General features: G+C 41.9%; 1 protein-coding gene across 3 annotated transcripts in view; it reads left to right on the forward strand.

The window, feature by feature from the left end:
- Positions 1 to 22,036, forward strand: part of agap3 (ArfGAP with GTPase domain, ankyrin repeat and PH domain 3) — a 131,641-nt gene extending 109,605 nt beyond the window's left edge. For all 3 annotated transcript variants that reach the window (XM_060871068.1, XM_060871069.1, XM_060871067.1), the window contains exons 14-18: positions 5,404 to 5,558; positions 5,987 to 6,077; positions 6,214 to 6,436; positions 17,108 to 17,363; positions 19,129 to 22,036. In XM_060871068.1, coding sequence (XP_060727051.1) covers positions 5,404 to 5,558; positions 5,987 to 6,077; positions 6,214 to 6,436; positions 17,108 to 17,363; positions 19,129 to 19,356 — 953 coding nt within the window. In that variant the 3' untranslated portion in view covers positions 19,357 to 22,036. The remainder of the gene's footprint in view (positions 1 to 5,403; positions 5,559 to 5,986; positions 6,078 to 6,213; positions 6,437 to 17,107; positions 17,364 to 19,128) is intronic.
- The last annotated feature ends 1,687 nt before the right edge of the window (positions 22,037 to 23,723 follow it).

A 23,723-nucleotide genomic window follows, 5' to 3' on the forward strand; every position in this document is an offset into this window, starting at 1 on the left:
ATTAGCGTGCACATGTCTGTTCTGGTGAGCGCATGCAGAATACAGACATATCGCTTAAGTACGGGAGGCATTCGTGTGGAGACACAGATAGTGTGTGTGTGTGTGTGTGTGTGAGGGAGAGAGAGAGTGAGACAGGTGGGTTGGATCCTTGAATAAATTGCTATCAGTTTATCTCACTTATGAGGCAATCACAAGCACTGAATGCAGAAATTGAATTTTAGTTGTTTTGAAGCATCATAAATCAAATGTGTGGTAGTTTTTTTTTCTCTTTTCCTTACTCTGAAAAGAATCTGTTTGAACAGATATTTAATCCACTAACAGTTAAATCTCGTCATTTTCCCATTATGCCTCAATATGTTTTTTTTAGTAAATGACCACAGGTTACACAAACCAGGACAAATTGTTTGGTCCTTATTCTTAAGGGCAGTGAAGAACCATTTAGTATCACCAGAGTCTGACTGTTAGCTTTTGTGCCTTACGGCATTAAAATAAAGAAGAATATTTAACTAGATGGTTTGATGCGTTACATTTCCACCCTAACGTCAGTTGTTTTCCAGTAACAGCTTGTTGTATTCCTTTTACCTTGTCTATTTTATAATTTATAGTTAGTTCCTTGTATGATTTAAGTCACAACGGCGATTAACAACCCACCAGGATCTCTTACCAATCTTTTTTTTAATCTTAAGGTTCTCTTATAAAATGAATAAGACAAAAATATACATTTGTCACCTTAAAGAGAAACCAGAAATCAGAATCGACCAATCAGAATTGAGAATTACGTAACGTTATTGGTCAGATTTGTTTGTTCGATAAACGTCACGGTGTATCGAGCCGCATCAGTAGAGCAAGAATTGTCTTTGATGGCTTTTATTTATTTTTGCCAGCTTTACAACATCGGATCTCTTTCTCCACAGTGATACTTTTTATTCTATCGTGCCGTGTCTGTTGGAGTGGATAAAGGGTTAACTCTTCCCTCGCTGGGAGTCCGAGCGGCCGGTAGCAAATGAAGCTTTAACTGCCTGGCCTAATGGAGGGTGTTTATCTCAATACTTTTGTTTTGTCATTCTCCAACCCGCTCTTGTTTCCCCGAGTGCTCCCCCGAGCCCCTGCCTCTCTAATGGAGCTGCTGTGGAGGGCCGCACTTCGGAGGCAGAAATAACAAGATTATTGTTCGCATGCCACGCTACACAGTCACATACACACACGCCCAAACACAGGGTCGGACTTCAAGAGTACTGGCGTTAGGTATATGCGTGCCTATGCAAGGCAAGGACAGCCATGCTTATCCAATTGTCCGTATATCTCATTACGGGAATATTGTTTGTGTATGTGTGTAGGCATGAGGTTGTTTTCTGCGACTGTTGTGTGTTGCAGGGAGATAGAGAGCGCATTGTCGTCTCCTCTCCTCCTCTCTGTTTGGCCTGTGTCCCCCCAGGCTTGTCTTGGTAATGGCCCTGTGCTGATTGCTCTAATACAGGTTAGGAATATTGCCTTTAATGATGTGTAAAATGAGCAAGCGCCAGTGCTGACATTTACAGATGGCACCAGCGGACTCGGTTCCTCCCAACTGCCTGTTAATTCACAGCAAATGACTAGCACCTTGCACCTTTTATCAGCCACCATCTCTGTTTTTTTTGTTGTTTTTGTTGTTTTTTTTTTTTTTTGCCTTAAAGTATGCTTGAGCTGGTTGTACATTAGTGATATATAAGAATAGCGTTTGGTATCAACAGTGCATTGGGGGGAACCCTTACGGCTTTGCCATGCACATGACTTGATGGATCATGGCACAGGACTCTGACAGAATAGCAATCGGGATGCGCTGCCTCGTCCAGCTGTGGTCAGTGCGAGAAGATCCTACAAGCCCGGGGGTCTGGAACCAAAGCATCTGCGCCCAGACTCCAATCAGAATCAGAAGCTTCACTTGAATGAATCACTCCACCAACCAACCATAACCCACCAACACACTCACACATACACTCCTTCTTAACATTTGAGTTAGCAGATTGTCCACCATATGTCTCCCGTAGAGCACCGTGTCACAACACGTCACAATATTTGTACAATGGTGAAGTCCTGATGAGTTTCTGTAAGGTTAACGACTCCAATTACATTCGATTAAAGTTGCTAATGGGAGAGATCTTTGCAGTTACGACGTGAGCAGGTCCAAAAAGCTGTCGGTTGACTTTCTGATGCATGGGAATCTGGAAGGGGGCCAGGAGAGAGGAAATACCACACTTTCACTTCCCCTAGTCATTATCTTATACTCCTTTTTAATTGTGTTAATTAGGGTACATCACACTACCCTTGCTCACTACACCCAGATTAAATTGCAGATCCACTTCTCTTTTATACCTATTTTTTAAGTACTTGTTTCTGACGCAAAGCTACAGCTTGGCCATCCATAAAGTCGTACTCATTGGATTTATTCAAGGTTCTTTTTTATAGTAAAAAGTAAAGAAAGTACATAAATGTCGACAGAGGTGTTTATTCAGTCAAATTACACACGCCGCTAAATCCAGCTTTGCCAGAACATTAATACAGTTCAGGTATTTCTCCAAAACATTTATTTTGCAACCCTCTCAAAATTAGGTTTCCCTTAAGACCCAGAGCCATTAGGATGTGACTTCAGCGAGCTTAGTTTGGCACTTATTTCAAACCACTGGCAATTGAAGCTTGATATTTTAGATTTCCATATGGAAATTACCTGTTTGTAATGGCAATTTTTGCAGATGACCAGCCAACAAGGTAATTGGCTGTGTTCAGATTCATAGGTGTGTAATCATAGGACCCGCTGGAATTCCAGATAATTATGTCGGTGTACGTATTAGCGTTATCAAAGCACTTTACACACTACAGCGAGGAGGACGTAGAAAAGGACATATGCATGTAGAACGTATCAGTAGTTTTTAAAACCACTACAGAATAACCTTGAAATGCTCTCTGACTCTCCAGATCTGATACCTGGTGATACCTAGTGGTTAAGGTGTCGGGCTACCAATCGGAAGGTTGGGAGTTCGATTCCTACGTCCACCAAGCTGCCACTGCTGGATGTAAAATGCAAGCCTGGGACCCTACTCCCCTACTCAGAAGACAGAGTGCTCAACAGCATGTAATTAAACTAGCAGAAATACATTATGTTGCACTTCCATTTTATAATTAACTGTATGTGAGGGTGTTCATATATTGGCGTCGAATTGGGTCGAGACCCGTCAGTGTGTCGTTCTTAAATGTTTTACCTGTGCTGCCACCCATATAGAAGCATTCAGGACATGTGTATGGATATCAGAATCGTACAAATAAGGCTAGTTAAAAGGTACAGTGCCTTGCAGATGTATTCGCCCAACATTGCACAGTTTGGACTGATACCATGATGGGGGAAATCACTTTGACTGTGAACCCCACAATGTGATTCTGGTGCAGTTGCGATAATTAGTTGAAAGGAGTTGACAGCTTTGTGCAATCAAAATATCATATCATCACAGTGGAAGTACACCTGCTCCTAGAAGGCCACCAAGATGCTAGAGATCAATGGCATTGCTCTGGGTTGTTAATTGGAAGGTCGGGGTTCAAGCCCCAGCAATGAAAAGCTGCCACTGTTGGGTAAACTATGCAAGTCCCTTATCCCTCTCTCCTGCCCCTGTGCTCCGACCTTAACTTCCTCAGTTGGCAAAGAATTCCACTGAGACGTAACATATATATGTGGTGATAATAAAGGCTTCTATGGCCCTGATTTTCATTTCATTCATTCATTCATTCATTCGTTAGAAAGAAATACTGGAAGAGTATCGATAAGGGTATGGGCCTATTTTTGCTTTACAATAAAAAGCATTCTATGGAGCTAAGAACATGACACAACCCTGACCTAAAGAAGGCCATCCACCAAAGGTCCATGACAAGGTAAGAAGAGAATTTAGCCTGAGAGCCAACCAAGAGGACATGGGTAACTGGATGACATGCTCCCACCACCATGCTTCACTGTGGGTTCTTAGCACCATGGACAGCGTTAGATTTAACGCTGTTTAACCAACGTGAATTGTTTTTGTTTACACCTGTTAAAAAAAAAAAAAAAAAAGTGTTTGGCTTCACCAAACACTTTTTTTTTTTTAACTTTCTTGCAGTTTGTTTTGGAATGAGCACCTTTATATAACTCATTTGACACACAGCCAGAAGGAGAGTCTGAGCTGCTGTCTGAGTTAATTAATCAACAGTTATGAGATATGTAATCATAATTAGTCGACGCAGACGGCCTGAAAAGTAAACAGAGAATTACTAGTGGCCAGGCAGTGCTCCCTCACCCTTTAGTCCTTGATTTAGATACACACCTCCTGGATTTTCATTGATCTTTTGCCTGGAGCCGAGTCCCGTGAATGAAATCAGATAATTGAAGATGGTGTAGAGCTAATTGGATTATTGTTTTCAGCTCGAGGCTGTGTAGCTGTGCTGAGGAATAAGACGTGTTCTGTATAATCGTACATCTGTTGTCTGGCACGCTGGTTCCTCGTACAAGATGTAATTCTGATAGGAAAGCAATTAATGTGGGATTTCTGTAAGGAGTAATATTTATCTAGCTAAGACATTAATCAGTGTATGAAGTGCTAAATGTCTGACTGGTAAATTCTCATGCAATGTAGTAATTTTTTTTTTCTGATTTAAGACTAATATTTAAAATATTCCGATGACCCGAGTAGCTAAATACCCCCAAATATTCCCGCCGCTCATCTGATCATTACGAACATGTTAGTCATCATGGCAGTAAAATGATCATCAAGCAAATTATCGCTGAGCTGATGGTTTATTTCTCACCTCTCGCCTCTTGTTGCGTCGGCCGACATGCGCCCCTTTGTCTCGCTTCGTGTTTGTGATGTGGAAATTAGCGCGACCCGAATGATTAACCCACATTAGATTCTAGTTAGGCGCTTGCTCTGTAATGCGATTGGATGATAATGAGATAAAAGCTCTAATGGATATGTTTACCTTGTAAATGAGTCGATTTTTATTATGCTGATGTACCACGGCTACTGGAATTGATGACAGGAACTCATGTTCGCCTTCTATTGCTGTCTTTTTAGCTTCAGAGCTAAAATATGTGCTTTGGCTCTCTCTTTGTGTGATTATTACCTCTGAACAGTGGCAGAAGCAAAAACGGTGTTGGTTACTTACCTTTTGTAAATCGAACAACAAACTGGTTTGTTTGGGACTGTCAGGAAGAGTACACCCTTCCCCTGGAGAAGTCGCCCTTAGGAGTTTGCTGTCTTGTCTTCTGGCCATGAATAGCCATGCCTTCACACACTTGTGCCATCTTTTTTCTGTTCAGTTTTCTGATTTTGATTTGCTTAATTCCTATTAACGGCTCACCTGTTTTGTTCAGCTAAGCGTAAAATAAATGTGTCGTCTTGTCTTCAGAGCAAGAAGAGTCGTTTGAGTTTGTCATCGTGTCACTGACTGGACAGATGTGGCATTTCGAAGCATCAGCCTATGAGGAAAGAGAGCTCTGGGTCCAAGCCATCGAGAGTCAGATATTTGCCAGCTTGCAGTCATGTGAAAGTAGCAAGAATAAGGTAAAAAATAATATATATATTTACATGCTTTTAACAGGATTTGCATATTATATTTATTGTTCTAACGTATATCAGTGGTGTTCCTCAGGGGTCTCATGTGGGACCAATAAAGTTGACCAATGATTTTGCTTCATAAAAGTGTATTTAAAAAGCTATTCAGATCATATTGAATCGTATAAAACTACTTATTCTTAAACCTATGTATTTCTCCTCTCAGCTTTGCAGTGTGTGTAAGTACAGATGGTGCATTGTGGGTAATCTGTTATTAAGGCTGACAGGTCTCATTTTCATGTTCATGCCGAACATCTCATCTTCTCTCTCGATTTCATTCTCTCTCTCACACACATACACACATACACACATACACACACACACACACACACACTTTTATTCCTTGTGATCTCTAACTTAATCTTTCTCCACTCAAGTCACGATTAGGGAGCCAGAGCGACGCCATGACCATCCAGTCCATCAGGAACGTGAGAGGAAACAGTTTCTGTGTGGACTGCGACTCCCCCAGTAAGTACACACTGTGTGTGTGTGCTTCCAATGTGATGCAACAGATATCAGTTTCTGCTTTTTTACAGCATGGTGTCTAGTAAATGTGTTGCAGTTTTAACAGATTTGTTTATTGTTTTATTTTTTTCTTGTTTAGATCCAGACTGGGCGAGTCTGAACCTTGGTGCTCTAATCTGTATCGAGTGCTCAGGGATCCATCGGCACCTGGGAACTCACCTGTCACGTGTGCGCTCGCTGGACCTGGACGACTGGCCTGTGGAGCTGAGCATGGTGATGACTGCTATCGGAAACGCGATGGCCAACAGCGTGTGGGAGGGAGCACTGGAGGGATATACCAAACCTGGAGCTGATAGCACCAGGTACAGTCCTTCACCGATAACTACACCTACAGTAATACACTTACAATTAAATACCTACACTCACACCTACATTTGTACCTACACTTATACTTAAACCTACATCTTTTCCTACACCTACACTTAAATTTACTAGTACACTTGTACCTGCACCTACACTTACACCTACAAGTACAGGTACATCTACACTTACACCTAATTTTTTACCTACATGTACACCTACACATACTGTATACTCACACATGTGCCAACACTTACACCTACAGTTAAACTTAGACCTATGCCTACACTTACAAATACACTAATACACCTACACTTACAAATACACTAATACACCTACACTTACACCTACACTAATACACCTACACTTACACCTACACTAATACACCTACACTAATACACCTACACTAATACACCTGCACTTACACCTACACTAATACACCTGCACTTACACCTACACTAATACACCTGCACTTACACCTACACTAATACACCTACACTAATACACCTGCACTTACACCTACACTAATACACCTACACTTACACCTACACTAATACACCTACACTAATACACCTGCACTTACACCTACACTAATACACCTGCACTTACACCTACACTAATACACCTACACTAATACACCTGCACTTACACCTACACTTACACCTACACTAATACACCTACACTAATACACCTGGACTTACACCTACACTTACACCTACACTAATACACCTAAACTAATACACCTACACTAATACACCTACACTAATACACCTACACTAATACACCTGCACTTACACCTACACTAATACACCTACACTAATACACCTACACTAATACACCTACACTAATACACCTGCACTTACACCTACACTAATACACCTTCACTTACACCTACACTAATACACCTGCACTTACACCTACTTTAAACCAGCAGTTTGTTATTCTCAGCAGGTTCCTGGTCCCAAAGTCAAATCTATATCTGTTTTGAACGTGTATACACTGTATTATATATATATTGTAGTTCATTTTAGTACATAGTGTAAATCTGTATGTGTCTGTGTTTGTGTGACTGTATGCGAGTGTGTCTGTATGAGTGTGTGTGTCTGTATATGTGTGTGTGTGTCTGTATATATGTGTGTGTGTCTGTATATATGTGTGTGTGTGTCTGTATATATGTGTGTGTGTGTCTGTATATATGTGTGTGTGTGTCTGTATATATGTGTGTGTGTGTGTCTGTATATATGTGTGTGTGTGTGTCTGTATCTGTGTGTGTGTCTGTATCTGTGTGTGTGTCTGTATCTGTGTGTGTGTGTATGTGTCTGTATCTGTGTATGTGTCTGTATCTGTGTATGTGTCTGTATCTGTGTGTGTCTGTATCTGTGTGTGTGTGTCTGTATCTGTATCTGTGTGTGTGTGTGTGTGTGTGTCCGTATCTGTGTGTGTGTCCGTATCTGTGTGTGTGTCCGTATCTGTGTGTGTGTCCGTATCTGTGTGTGTGTGTGTGTGTGTGTGTGTATCTGTGTGTGCCTGTATCTGTGTGTGTGTGTGTGTGTGTCTGTATCTGTGTTTGTGTGTCTGTGTGTGTCTGTGTATGTTTGTGTCTGAATCTGTGGGCGTGTGTCTGTCTGTAGGCGTGTGTGTGTCTGTCTGTAGGCGTGTGTGTGTCTGTCTGTAGGCATGTGTGTGTCTGTCTGTAGGCGTGTGTGTGTCTGTCTGTAGGCGTGTATGTGTCTGTCTGTATCTGTGTGTGTCTGTATCTGTGTGTGTCTGTATCTGTGTGTGTCTGTATCTGTGTGTGTCTGTGTCTGTGTGTGCCTGTATCTGTGTGTGCCTGTATCTGTGTGTGTGTGTGTGTCTATATCTGTGTGTCTGTGTCTGTATGTGTGTGTGTGTCTGTATATGTGTGTATGTGTGTGTGTCTGAATCTGTGTCTGTAGGCGTGTGTGTGTCTGTATGTGTGTGTGTGTCTATATGTGTGTGTGTCTGAATCTGTGTCTGTAGGCATGTGTGTGTCTATAGGCGTGTGTGTGTGTCTATAGGCGTGTGTGTGTGTCTGTAGGCGTGTGTCTGTAGGCGTGTGTGTCTGTAGGCGTGTGTGTGTCTGTATGCGTCTGTGTGTGTCTGTATGCGTCTGTGTGTGTCTGTATGCGTCTGTGTGTGTCTGTATGCGTCTGTGTGTCTGTATGCGTGTGTGTGTGTCTGTATGAGTGTGTGAGTATGCGTGTGTGAGTGTGTGTGTGTGTGTGTGTGTGTCTGTATATGCGTGTGTGTGTGTGTGTGTGTTTTAAACGACATTATAAAAAGAGCTCAGCTCTTTCCTTGTGTCTCTCTCGGTCTTTCAGTCATCTGTGGAATAGATCCCGGATGGCAGCCGAGCGTTTGCTTGACTCCTGACTTGATGAAGGATTATTGATGCTGATATCCCGCTCTCACACTCCAGTCGGCAGCACTCGCTGGCGGCCGGGCGGCGGGAGTGTTTTTCACTGTCAGGGAGCTCTGGCACACACACAACGCGCACGCACACACTCTGTCAGAAATGAAAATCTGATTAACGTCGTAACTGATTTTCCTGAGCCACAGCAGCGTTGGCGCTACATGGTGTGTAATCAATGCGTTTTCCTCTCTGGGGTTGTAAACAGTCATGTTAATGGGGTAGTATGTATATGGAATATGGGAAACACATGCTTCTCTCATGTGTGGCTTATCTACTGTCACATCAGAGAGAGAGAGAGAGAGAGAGAGAGAGAGAGAGAGAGAGAGAGAGAGAGAGAGAGAGAGAGAGAGAGAGAGAGAGAGACAGAGAGAGAGAGAGAGAGAGAGAGAGAGAGAGAGAGAGAGAGAGAGAGAGAGAGAGAGAGAGAGAGAGAGAGAGAGAGAGAGAGAGAGAGAGAGAGACTGCACTGCACAAATTGACATTCTACTTTTTATCCATTTCTAGTTACACTTAACGCTCTGGACCATTAAATACAAAGCGCAGCTTGTCACCTTATTGATAAACTGAAATGGAATCACAATCTGTCATGTAATCCTGGAGACTTTATATACAGTAAGCTCCATTATGCTGCCATGTTTCACAACATTTAACGTGACACTAAATGGCTAAAAATATACACTGTGGTTCCAGAAACGAAAAAATACATATAATCACTGTCAAATTGCTGCGGTATAAAAGGAATACTTTATTAATCAGTTTATACTCCGAGAGCGGAGTGTACTAGAGCCGAGTCGCCATGGCGCTGGGGCCTAATGTAATTAATTAGAGCGATTATTTTGATGAATAGAACCAATCAATCGAGCAGATCTTCGGGTCGTCCTTTAACCGGATTGATGGATTTATGATTTACTCAGTGTGTGTCATAAATTAAGCTGCGCTCATAAATCTTGCATGGGGGCAGAGAGAGAAAGTGTGTGTGTGTGTGTGTGTGAGTATTGAGTTTTAATAGAACACGTCTTAAATTAGCACTTGGCAGATGTGTGTTCTTGAGTCAGGTCTAATTGCCTTGCACCTGTGTAAATGCTGCGAGGGGTCGGTGCAACAGATTCTCTCTTTCTCTCCCTCTCTCTCTCTCTCTCTCTCTCTCTCTCTCTCTCTCTCTCTCTTTCTCTTTCACTCACTCTTCCAAAATGGCTGCGACTTACTATCAATTTCCTTTCATATCTCTTTCTATGTTTTTTTTTTTTTTTTTTTTTTTTTCTTTTGCACTCTCCCATTAAGACACTTTGGGAAGCACCTCTGTCTCCATCACTCCATCTCCTCCACCCTCCTCCTCCATGTCCCGGAGGTCCAGGCATTCGTGGAGAGCTATCGCTCATCAGTTCACACTTCACTGTCTCTCTCTCTCTCTCTCTCTCTCTCTCTCTCTCACTCACACACACACACACACACACACACACACACACACCTTGATGCCCTTTGGCCAATACAGGCAATAGTTCTGATAAGGAGAGCACTTTGTTTCTGAAATAATTTGCCCCTGTGTCGCCCCCACAGGGCAGCGGCGGTAATAAAAATGAATCACACCGCTAAGTTTACCCCTCGCCATATCCAACACCGTCTCACCCCCTTTCACTGTACACCTGCTGGGCTTCCAGACCTCCATGCTATGCCCCTGCTTTAGATCACTACTTAGGCTCCCTCTGGAGCACGCTTCTCCATCCTTGAACCTTTCCATCACTCTGTGAGAGTCACACGCTTATAGCACCATCATTATGGTTTACTGTTAATTCATCAATTATTAATTATTTCTTAAAGTTCGTTGTTTAACACGTTTATTACTAATGACTATTATTATATTACTAATGACTATTATACATACTACTATTACTATTATTTTATTATTATTATTATTATTTTATTTATTGTTGTTGTTGTTGTTGATAATAATAATAATAATAAATAAAATAATAATAATAATAATAATAATATTATTATTATTACTTTGTTGAAAGTCATTTTTTTAAGTGTTTAAATTATAATTCCATAAATTTGTCAGCAATAATTTACAAATTTATTTATTTATTTATTTATTTATTTTTATATTTTATTATGTATATGATGAGAATTATTTGGAAGTGTTTATTTATTTATTTTACCGTGTTATTGTTTCTTTAAGTTTTTTAAATACTTTTAGATTTTATTTAATTATGAATTTTTTTTTATTATTATTAAATATTTTTAAATATTATAATTATTTTTTTTAAGAAATCTGGTCCATGGAATTGATCATAAAGTTTGTGCACCCCTTCATTAAACCGAGCGACCCACAACCAGTTAATGAACATTCCCATTCCTGGTTGATGGAAGAACCTTCGGAGCCCCAAGTCGCCCAAAACAGTCATCAAATGAATCAGCTTCTCGGGGCTGGGATTAGACTGAGCTGTATAAAGGTCCTGAAAGCTGTGAGATTAGACACGAGCTCGGAGTAGATCAAACCTCAGCCGGTAAAAGAGCCATTTGTTTGTACTTTGGAAAGCCAAGACGGAGTCAGCGGGGGACTTTGGCATAGCTAGCTTTGCCTCGAGCCCTCGCTACACATAGCCTAATTACTTCGATTAACGTTTGATTAATTAATAGGAAGAACCAAGGTGTACAAATCTTACAAAGAAGATTACAAAACGACTGTTAAAGTTTACCTCAAGTTGTTGTTGTTACGGTAACACGCTCGCCCGAACACGTTAGCGGTCGGACAAACTAGCTTGTCACGCAGCAGTAACTAAGTTATTAACGATAGTTTGGTATGTGAGCTTTTTCAGGATGTTTTTCTTAGTTGCACATCTCAAGCATCGTGACTATGATTGTAACGTAATCAAGTCATCACCTCAAACACCCCCCCCCCCCACCCCCCACCCACCCCTTCACTTTATCGAGCATTTCCGTCTGCGATTGCGGACTCTGCTGAATCGGCTGTGAAGGCACAACCCTGCCTCTCCAGGCCACTTGGCACCTCTGAACCTTACTGAATAGTACACACATATCTCTCTCCCGGAGTGTACACTTCATGGGGAGAGAGGGCAGTGTGAGGAGGAGGAGGAGGAGGAGGAGGAGGGAAACGGCAGAGGGTTTGTGTTTGTGTGCAACTGAGTAATTATCCTTGTTTGTCCTGCTGTATTGAGGTGCGCTCATGTGTCACTGACTCACCGGCCAAATCATTCCACTTGATGAGGTCTCAGGGCTTTCTGGGACTTCCTTACAGGAGCCAAGTCTTCACCACCCCCTATCACCCCTCCTCCCTCCTCCTCCTCCTTTTTTTTTTTTTTTAATTTATCCTCCTTTTTTACTACTTTTATTTTATTTCTGCATAATTTAGTTGAAACATGGGGTCATTAAGTAATTTATTATGCTAAGGATTCGAGACAGGGGGGTGGGGGTGGGGGGTGTGTTTCATTTTCGAGTTTTATCTCGCTGTTTAGATTATTAAGGATTTGTGGGGGTTTTTTCTGTTTTTTTTCTCTCGCTCTATCTGCCTGGGCTGTAATCCGTGACGCAGGCCGTAACACGCAAAGTTCCTGTTCTGATGAAAAGTGATGAATACATTTTCCCTCTTTTTGAAACACTTTCTCTGTCCCCCAAGCAACCCAATGTTTCAGAGCAAGCATGTATGCCAGGCTGTGTGTATCTGTGTGTGTGTGTGTGCGTGCGTGTGTGTGTGTATCTGTGCGTGTGTGTGTGTGTGTTTCTGAGGGGGTAGTCATGGGCCTGGTTTCCTGAATATAACCCCCTAAAACCCCATGGAGAGTGTCCTCTCAGTCTCATCACTCTTTCTTTTTCTCTCCAACCCTCCCTCCTTCCCCTCTTTCCCTCCCTCTTCTCCCTCCTCTCTCTTTTTCTCGCTCCCTCTGTCTCTCTTTTGACATGCTAAAGCCGCTCGTTTTTATTTTTCCTTCCTCCTGCCGAGAGGAAGTGTCCTTTTCAAGGCTTCTCGGCTTTCTCCCACAGCCCCTCACGCCGCCCGGTTACTTGTTTGCTTTCGCGGCGCCGTTTCAAACTGGATTCAGAGGCATCATCGACGCTTGTCCCTTCTTCCTCGACCTGTTTACTTTTATCCACGGGAAACACTATAAGCAAAAACAGTCGGTCTCTTGATCTCTCCTTTAATAGGAACACCTGTACCACTGTTTATATGAATTCAGGTCGACGTGTTGATGCTTTTCCGCCGTTCTTAGCGCGTTCTCCACATCCTTGCATCAATTTGTGTCTACTTTAAAAAAAAAAAAAAAAAAATTAATTTGAGGATAATAAATCATGACTCATCTAATTGTGTGCTATTGAGAACACATTAGCCCCGCCCCTGCATTTTATTCTGTGTGTGTGTGTATGTGTGTGTGTGTTCACTCATTCCTTCTCCAGAATACTACAGACATGTACGACCATAGTGCATAATCAGCCCATTCCCTGACTTACCCACTTCCTGTTTCAGCAATTAAACGTGACGTACGCAGTCGAGCCCCGACTCGACTTCATTTCATCGAGCGTTTTGATCTGAAAATCTGATCGCACGGCTCTATTCGGACGATAGCACCGCGTTTTTTTTTTTTTTCTTTTCCCTGCAGTTCCACTCAAGTGCACATGTGTGGACCCCTTCATCCACGTCCCAAACCGCAGAACGTCCGGGGCCTCTCTCTGTGTTGCTTCTTCTCTTTTACAGTCTTGAGCCTTTTCACTGCCGCCGTATGTTTTCTGTGTGCAAGCGAAAGAAGAGAAAGATAACAATGGGGTGGGTCTCTCTCAGCACCTCTTCAAAAGAAAAACAAGCTTTGAAAGACTGACTGCTGAAGAGCGGGGGGGGTGGGTGGGAGTAGGGATACACACACACACACACACACACACCATTGAAGAGCAATTCACTGTGGCTGAAGTCTATTCACAGGCTTTGTGCCTTGTTCTGGGTAAAGAGCGACCGGGGACTTTAAGGGAAACGCAGTTAAAGCCGTGGCCTTTTTAATTAGCTCACCCCTTTGTTGTTCTACTGACTTTCACAGTGCTTGGATACAGGAAATTGCGTACAGTGAGGCAACAAAAACATGTTTGCATACTTAAAAAACGTTCCTTTGTTTAGTTTTTTTTTGTTTTTTTCCTCAAACGACTCCTTTAATATTTAAATCTGCCAAGTTGTTGAAGGAAACCTGCTTGAGTGATAGAAAGCTGTAGACCCCTTGAAACCCCTTGTAGAAACCTTGCAAAGTGTCGTAGGTGTGTTTAGTTTACTGTATCTGAAATGAGCATTAGATATTTTTTTATGTTAAAACATGGTTTCCAAAATTTTGCGATTTTTAGCGCAAAAACAAGCAAATCCAGCGATATACTGAGAAGTTTGCGAGTTTACAGCTACGGTTTAAAGTAATTACATACATGTCTTTGCCGGTGGGAGTTTAAAAGAAGTATCCCGTGTTTGTCTATTCAAATTTGGCAATTTAAATCGTTTCCACCAAAAAAAAAATATATTTTGTTTTTGTCCGCGAATTACAAAATTATACAAATGAATATTGCTAACAAGGAACAACTTGCATGCATAGTAGCCTAAACCCGTATTAAATCAGGAATTAAAGACTTGACGGGAAAATAATCAAGAGTTCTTGTTAGTACACCATGGTAGCATTATTTACCTTTAAACATCTGCTTTACCTCACCACCAGGTGCAGTGGTACAGTAGCTCAAGAAGCGCTTGGTTGTTGATCTGAAACTCTGGTTGGGGTTCCACCAAGATGCCAGAGTTGGGCCCTCGAGCAAGGCCCTTAACCCTCTCTGTCCACCGGGGCACTTTAATCATGGCTGTATTATCGCTCTTAACCAAACTTCCTAATCTGGGATATGCAAAAGAAAAGAAAAAAAATTCTTCTTCTCTTGAGAGCTACATCTTACCTAAGCTCTAACCTGGTCTAAGAATTCAGCCACACTGTAATGTAATAAAACTGAATATGCAGAGGAAAGCGGTGTGTTACGATGTGTTGCGTTATGGTACATTAGCAGATGGCTGCTCCACACCTCGCCTTGTAGGTTGAAATACCATAAGACAGTCTTTACGATTACAGAATTACCGTTTTGCTACATAATTATATGTATGCTATGTCTTTGCTATATAGAATTCCTGGGGTTCTTACTCGCTTTACCATTCAATCTCTCAATCCTCGTCTCTTGTCTCGATGCTTTTTTGTTTCCCTTTATTTCTCCCCCTCGTCCCTCCCTCTGGTCTGGTCTAGCTCTGGCAGCTGACATATCAGCCTGTTCCCCAGTGCTCGCTGATTTGGAGTCTCCTCTTATCTTATTGTCCAGGAGATAATAAGGGGGCGTGTTCCCATTAGACACCATTGTGCCTCCAATCAGCGCTGCTGTAATTAACATGTGACGTGCCGGCTCACCATTTGGCTGGTCGCCGTCACTTCGGAAAGAGGTGGCTCTGTATTCTTAACACCTAATTAGTCGTAGAATTAGCAAGCGTTAGATGGAGAAGTCGTTTAGATTTTTTCCACACGCTGCCTGGGAAGGACGGGTATTACGATAAATACAAATGTTCCAATCCCAAAGCTGAAAACAATCTCATCGCTACACTGTTTGTTGTTTATCTGACATTTGGAACGCGAGGTTATAGTCAATGGAAAAAGAGGCTCGTGGGACTCACGAATCTCACCCCTCTCCTCTCTCATCCAAGTCAAACAGCGAGCCCTTTTTCAGTCGTCTTATCGCCCGGCGCATGAGGTTGAGGGGTCATTTCTGCACTGAGCATGCTCAGAAATAGGCGCCTATCGATTCGGATTTTCATGAATGGAGGTGTTAGATGAAGAGCGCTAGATAGAAGTGTGAAGCTCGAGCACCGTCTCGAGCTCCATTCTACCGTCAGTGTCTCCCTTCTCTCTCTTTTCTTCGGCCCTTCAATCTGGCTGGCTTTGATCCCCCTGAGCCTTGAAGGTCCGGTGTAGATTGGGGAGTCCTTTGTGGGGATGTGCCGAGCAAGAGTGACAGCGGTGACAGCAGTGATAAAAACATGTCCCCCCCCTCCTTCCTGTATTGTCCAGCACAGACATGCTGTTCACAATGTGTAACCTTTCGATAGGCGACCAGGCTTTAACCCTTAAAAAGGCAAGTCGAGATCAGCACGAGCTCACTGGTGTGTTAGGTGGACACCATAGAGTCGGGGTCCAGAAGCCTCGCCACGTTACCGAGATTAAATTTTAAGTAAAAATTGATGCAGAGTGCGCACCGTACGACTTTGACCCTTGCACAGTTGCATCGTTCGCAATCGGTTATTGCTGGACGTAGCATTGTGAGTACCACAAGAGGCACACGATCTCCAAATCACAACAGAAATATTGAATGACTGGTTGAAAATGCAAGCAGCTCAGATTGTCTGTTCTGCAAAGAGATCGAGAGGAACGATGCATCTGCTGAGCGTGATCGACGAATTCCTCTCAGACTCTCGTCGGCTGCCTCTCAGCGCTGATCTCGCAGCTAGTCTCAGAGAGGTTCACGTGTCACGTTTAACCCCAGTGAATTTTAAACATTTCCACCTTAAATAAAAAGAGGTTTCAAGCAGGTACGATTTGGATACTTCTCTAGCCAGGACCACAGGTGTGTCTCTGATTGGTTAAAATCCTGACACTGGAGACTCCTTTAAGAAATTCTAAATTAAACTGAGGTAAAAAAAAAAAAACATCTTTTGAATTACTTTAGCCTCGTAACTTGTTTCTTCATTTCCCAGCAGTACATGAGTACACTGGTTATTTGCAGGATGTCTGTTCAACAAGCTGCTCAAATGGGCCATAACGTTCTGTGATGAAGAGCCTGTATATGATTCTGACCTTAAGGAGGCAGAAAACTGTTATGTTTAAACACGAGATTGAAATTTCACAGCATTAACAACAAAATTGCTCAGTTGGGAAGCATTTGGAACGGAGCTATATGAAACGTTGTGATGTGGCCCAAAAGGTGTTTGATTTGGCCTTAAACCTAGCACAAGTCTTTATAGCCAATGGAAACGATGTTTAGATCTTTATACATGTCTTTGTGCTGTAATTCACTGGTAAGCTGCCAGGTGATTAAAACCAATGTACTTGTCGTTTTTTTTTCTGTTGTTTTTTTTAACCATAGCTTATTAACACACTTGTCAAATGAAAAAATGTTCCTGCTTACTGTGCATGCTGCGTACTGAAGATTCCTTGTTTTATTTGTTTCTCGTTAGGGAAGAGAAGGAGCGCTGGATCAGGGCAAAGTATGAGCAGAAGGTCTTCCTTCTGGGCCTGCCTCAGTCAGACGTGCCCCTGGGGCAGCAACTCCTGCGGGCTGTGGTGGAAGACGACTTGAGGATGGTGGTGCTGCTGCTGGCTCACGGCACTAAGGATGAGGTGAACGAGACGTACGGTGACGGGGACGGTCGCACGGCTTTGCACCTCTCCTGCGCCATGGCCAACGTGGTCATTACACAGCTGCTAATCTGGGTAAGGCCAAAAATCCCCCCTTTCGAAAAAAAAAATAAACCCCTAGATTTTTGTTCCTAGCTAGAACAGACATTTTGTACTTTATTTTTTATCCAATTCTAGCTACACAGAACTTTCAAGCTGGGTCCTTTAATCCCAGCTATAAACAGCCGCTCCCTCAGCAGCTGAATTCTTTCTCTCTTACAGCTAATGAGACAGAAAAATGCTGCTTGTCACGTTACCATGAAACCAGAAAACCAGTAAACCTTTCTGTCCTGAAGACCTTCCCGTAGCGGGAAGCTTCCTGACTGTTACCAAAAGCGCTGACGCTGGAGAAAGTGCAAAAGAAATGTACAGTGTATCCTCAAAGAAAATCATAATGCTATCAAATCTCTGTGCGACTAAAGAGACGCTTACGCTCCTTTAAAAGGAGCCCGTTAGGCGTTAACCTGCGATTATCCGTGCAGCCGGAACTATTATGGAAAATTAATAAGCACCTTTTGAGCTGTCAGAAATCAGAATTCAGTAGCGCTGAAGTGAAATAATACTTCAACTAAGAGTTTAGTCCAAGCCAAATTACAGGCTTTGAAGTCCAGCTATTTTAGTCCCACTTCTCCTCTGGTTTCAGAACCAACAATTTCCATTTCGGCTCTTTAGATATGTTAAGGAAAGCAATCAAGTGTACCTTTTTTTTTTTTTTTACACGCTTTTTACCAGGACATGGCTGCGAGTCTGATCTAAAATGAGTCAGTGGCTCACTCATGGCTCTGTGAGGTTTTTAACCCCATTCCTTACACAGAATTTTAGTGGATGAATAGAACACCTTTTTTATGAACAAGCACTTGAGGCATCTCAGGGGCTTTTTACACCTGGTCACTTCATGCGTTTTCTGTGATCCGATAGATATCCGATGGTAAACAGACCAGGTCTAAATGCCCTCCGAAACGTTTTCGAGACGGATATAAATCCGATGGTTCAAACCCCTTCAGGAGGTGGTCTGGGACGCGTTTCAGATGAAACTGCACAGGTGTAAATGAATGTGGTTGTTTAAGCCACATACGTCAGCGCTATACTCCTCCCAAACGGAAGTACGTCACTCGCAGGACAAATAAATGTAAACGCTGTTTTTTGTAGCATAACCGTCGTAACGAGTTTTTTTGTCTTCTTTTCGATTGCGTTCTGAAAACCGCATACACCAAAGCGTGTTCCATTTCAATTACCCCGGAAATGAGGTAAAATATATTAGCATTTTGGGTGGGAGTAGAAAGATCGGATCGATATCCGATTCGCCGAGACGCATTTATGTGACCTAATGTAAATGGAACAGTTTTAACAAATCAGATAGCTATCGGATCAGAGACAACACATGAAGTGACCGGGTGGAAAAAGGCCCTCAGAGAGCTGAAATGGGTTTGATATCAGCATTTACTTTATTGGGGGGAAACTCACCTCTGTGTAGCCCTCAGCTGTTCTGAATTAACTTAAAAAAAAACAACAGATAACATTTAAGACCTACAATCTAATAATTAAATGTAGACCAGGAGGCACTCGAGTTCCCAAAGCATAGAGCGAGGTTGTTAACGTTAAGGTTAATTAAGGTCCACGGCTCTTTTATTATCCAATTAAGCAGACTGAAAGCAACGTGCGGATATTTAACGCACTGCTGTATCAGGTACGCTAACAGGTACTGAGTGTGTTTTTTTTTGTTTTTTTTTAATTGCTGTTTTGATTGGATGATTGTTTTCCTGTTCCTTATGTAAATCGTCTGATTTCACCCTGTGTACAGTACGGTGTGGACGTGAAGAGTCGCGACGCCCGCGCTCAGACGCCACTGTTCTTTGCCCGGCGAGCAGGAAGTCAGGAATGTGTCGACATCCTCATCCAACATGGCTGCCCTTCAGATTCCGGTGGCACGTCGACGCCGACTAACACGCGGCACAATCCCAACGCCAACCCCAACGCCAACAACAACAACGGACAATGCGAGATAAACCGCAGCATTAGCATCATGTAGATCCCAAAACACGCCGTGCTGTAAGCCTTCAGTGTCCCAGTGCCATGATACTGTGACTTCCTTTTCCCTGCCTTTAGCCATTTCCACAGGAAACTCCACTGTATGTCGTGTCGCCGTTCACGTTAGCGTCGTAAAATCTTCCTGTTGCTCCATTGTGTCGAGTCAGTGTGTAAATCTGTACGTGCCAGGTTTAAAACCCAATATCCAAAAAAACTATTGCTATATTATGTGGACGCGCTGCACTATAACACTGTTAACGTAGGAGAAACGTGTAAATCCCGTAAAGGGTTAGGACTAGGATAAGGCTTTTATTTTTTTTTGGTTCAAATTTGAACATTTTGCTTTGGTGAGAATGTATTTTTTTTTTATTCGATTTTAAAGACTGAAGAAGAAAAAAAAAGAGAAAACAGTCTGTATACTGATTACCGGAAGCTTTGAACCTGTTGTATTGTAGAATTTAATAAGCTGCAGGTCATTGGATGTAATTTTCGGTCTTAAGCATTCAAGCACGTCAAAGAATTTTCTCAGCTTTTTCATCAAAGCAGGTAGCCGCCTAAGAATACCTCTTCAGTCGAGGCTAAAGGACATGATTACACCGAGCGGAGAATAATACGTTCGTTATCAGGGCTTTGTGAGAGCGATTGGAGGAGGACGCTGAAGTGGTCTTCTGACTCTTTGACACTGGGGTCTACATACACGTTTTTATATATATATATATATATATATATATATATATATATATATATATATATATATATATATATATATCGAATGAAAGATCTGTTAAGTGACCTACGTTTTGCTGTGAATGTGTGTGTGCTTAGAAGATGCTCATTTACCTCCTCCCTACTTGATTATGCATTGACGAGGACATTTTCCATTTTGTACTGATGTAGGATAACAGGATTCCGGACGGTACGACGGTTTACGTACATAATTGTGTATATAGTAGCTTCTATTTCCCTCTGACTGCCTCATCCAACCATTTAGGTGCTAAACAAAAAATAAAAAATATAATAATAAAAAAGCTTGACCAACGTTGTTGCCTCTCTAGTGACTCTTAACGGAATGGAAGCTATCGCTGGTAAGGATACTAGCATGGTTTCGAGTTCCTGATTACCTGATTAGCCATGCTAGCTTTTTTTTTTTTTTTTTTTTTTTTTAAAAAAACATGAACTGATAAAAACAACACTTTGATTCATCTCATGTCATGTTAACGAGCTACGAGGGAAGGAACTAACACATCAGAGAATAAGTCATGAGAAAATGTTCTTTTTATTTATTTCTTTTTATGCCGTGCAGTATTTTATGTTTGGAGAGCGTTTGTTTGTATCTGTAGCTTTTCCACTCGTACTTTAACAATCCTTTGAAAGAATAAGTTACGTCATTCTGTACATCATTTTTAAACATTACGAGTTAACGTCGATTCCTTTCGAGTTGTACGTCCGCAAAGGTGCCAACGTTTATAGTTTCCGAGCCGTTCATACCAGGATTAATTCAAATTTCCAGCCTAAATACATCTCAGAACACCACAGTGCCCTAAAACCAACCACTGGACCTTCTCAGTTCACCATAGTGCGCAGGCATTTCTTTCGTTCGTCTTTTTATCAGTCGTCGCCTCGTCTCTGTGATCCCTCTTTACCCTCTACCCGTCTTTTGCGATAAATCTTAAAACTGGAATGCTTCTGCACCTCTTAGGTGCTGGTTTGACTTTTGTCTTGTTGCAAAAGCCAAAGATTTTGTCAAAAAGGGATCGTTGAAGCCAAGGAGCCCCAAAAAACCCTACGGATTTGTTCTTTTCCTCCGTGATATTGTTCCAAAAACTTGCCCGACTTTGTTTAGAGAAAAAACATGCGACTGGCACAAGACTGTTGGTAGAAAAGTCAATTCACCAAAAGGAAATGGCCACACGTTTACTCCTGCTAGAGAATAAATTCACTGCTCATGTTACACATCTGCTATGAGGTCAGAGAAAGTGGGTGGGGCTATGAGCTATTTGTTTAAATAAATAAATAAATAAATGGAGGAGCTGCTTGTAAAAATTGTAATCATCACACCACAATTTTGCCTTATTGTTTATCTTTTTTCTCGTTGCCTTCTAGCATTTTCTTGCTAGTAACGTTGGCACCTCTGCGTCAGACCTTCATCTGAAAAAATTAGTCTTTAAAGTTTTCTGTGTATTTGATTGGTTCTGCTGTGTGCTGATTGGCTTGAGAGCTGGTGCACCGAACGGAAGGCGCTGAACTGACTAAACTTCCAGAATTACACGCGCACTTCTCTTTTTTTTTTTCCTCCTACAAGAGAGCATTTTAGCCCTCTTTCAGTTTCCTTTTTTTTTTTCCTTCAGTACCGTACATTGGTCTCGATGTGTCTGTCATTGCATTGCCTGACCATCAGAGGTACATTTTGTGTATAATGATGTACATTTGACATATTTATAAAAAAAATGTAAAAAAAAATTAAAAAAAAAAAAAAATACGTCGGATGTAAATATTGTTGTTTTTTTTTTTTTTTTTTTCGCTTTTATTAAGCGGTTTGTCCATTTTGTTTGTTTAATTTTTCTTCCCTTTTCAAGTTTTCCATTATTTTTACATAATGAAGTGACTTCATGAGCGTGAGCTCGGATGCTTGGCTGACTATTGACATAATAAACACTCGAATAAAAATGATTTATACTGTAGCGTGTCTGAGTATTGTTCTTTCATTAATCAGTATTTTCATTATTTCATCATTCAAAAAACAAAAAACAAAAACAAAACACACGTAATGGTTAAAGTGTTGAGTATGTACAAGTGTCCTCCATCTTTTCCTGCCTTTGCATATCTCCTTATCTGGTGTTATCTTCTAGATCCGTCTGGTGTGTATTCCTTACTGTAGTCCTTACTGAAGATCTTCACGTACAAATCTTACCTACTACTCCATTCAAGTTTTCTTTCTTACCCTCATCCTCGCCATCCTTCTTGTTTAATTTTAGCTGGCTCTTTTCTTTTCCCTCGTCAGAAATCTGTGTGAGTGTCTCACCTTCTCCCTGCTGTTTGCCTTCACCTATCTTTCTTTCAGTCTCTTCTCACAATCTCTGCCTGCTGTGCTCTCTGCAGCCCTCTTCTCTCTTTCCCTCTCGCTTTCTCCTCCGCCACCCCCCCTTGCGTTAATTTGCTTGAGAATGCATTAGCCGTAATGAGAGCCGAAGGCCGAGGGAATCCTCCAGGGTTCCATTAATCATTGCTCCTCAGACAGCCAACCTTGATTACAAGTGGCAAGAAATTCATTAGAGCCGCGCCTCTGACAACTTTTATCTCCGCCACTGGATCTGACTCATTAGGCAGCCAAATTAAGGCTATGATGGCCCTGATGAAATTCATCGCTTGTTTATCTTGTGCGATTCGATGCATCTGCCCATATTTTCAGGCTCGTGGGCGTCCTCCGCACACACACGCACACACACCACCACCAAATCCCAACTCAGACACTCCTTGTGGATTCAGGACTCCTTTGATGACTGATCCTGCTGCCTGAGAGAACCAGTTTCTTCTTAGAGGAACACCTTGGTGTCAGGAACTTGATGGGTAATGATAGTGATGGAAACATGGCAGTTAAGCTAGTTAGCGCTAATCCTGATTCCTTAGGTTGCGTTCTGTGTGTAGTTATGAGTTTCTTGCTAGTTTTCTTTTCCTATTGTACTGAAGGGGATATTGCTGACACAACCATCCAGCTGGTATTCCCAGGACTCCCTAGAGATCCACTGCGAGTCTGACCAGCTAGCACTTGACTCATCTCGATGTAGACTCCGTTTAGTTCAGTCAGTCAGTAACTGTTGATCCAGTGCTACACAGGTGGAAAAGGAAAGCTCTGAAGAAACCTTTGTGTTTTGTTAACAGCATCCTATCACTAACAATGACAGAACGCCAATTACACAATCAACCTAGTTGTCTAATTAGCATGCTGACTTGAAATTAAAAGAGATAATCCCCAAGGGAGGTTTTCCTTCATTTTTCAACAGTTTCTCTACAGTATAGAGTTCCCACTTGTTGTTATAGAAAGTGGCTAAACTTGCATAAGGTGATATGCATAGTTGCAATTTGGGATGTGGTTGTTAAGGTGTTGGGCTAATAAATCAGAAGGTTGTGAGTTCGATTCCCACATCCACCAAGCTGCCACTGCTGGGCCCCTGAGCAAGGTTCTTAACCCTCAATTGCTCAGTTGTATAAAAATGTAAGTCGCTCTGGATAAGAGCATCTGCTAAATGATATAAATGTAAACACAATTTCACTTAGTTTTATTGCGAATTCTTAAAGCTATCGGCTCAAATGTTTTGATTTACATAATCAATGCATTAAATTATATAAAAACATATGGGCATCATATGC

This window comes from Tachysurus vachellii, chromosome 5 (assembly GCF_030014155.1).
Source record: "Tachysurus vachellii isolate PV-2020 chromosome 5, HZAU_Pvac_v1, whole genome shotgun sequence".
Lineage (NCBI taxonomy): Eukaryota > Metazoa > Chordata > Actinopteri > Siluriformes > Bagridae > Tachysurus > Tachysurus vachellii.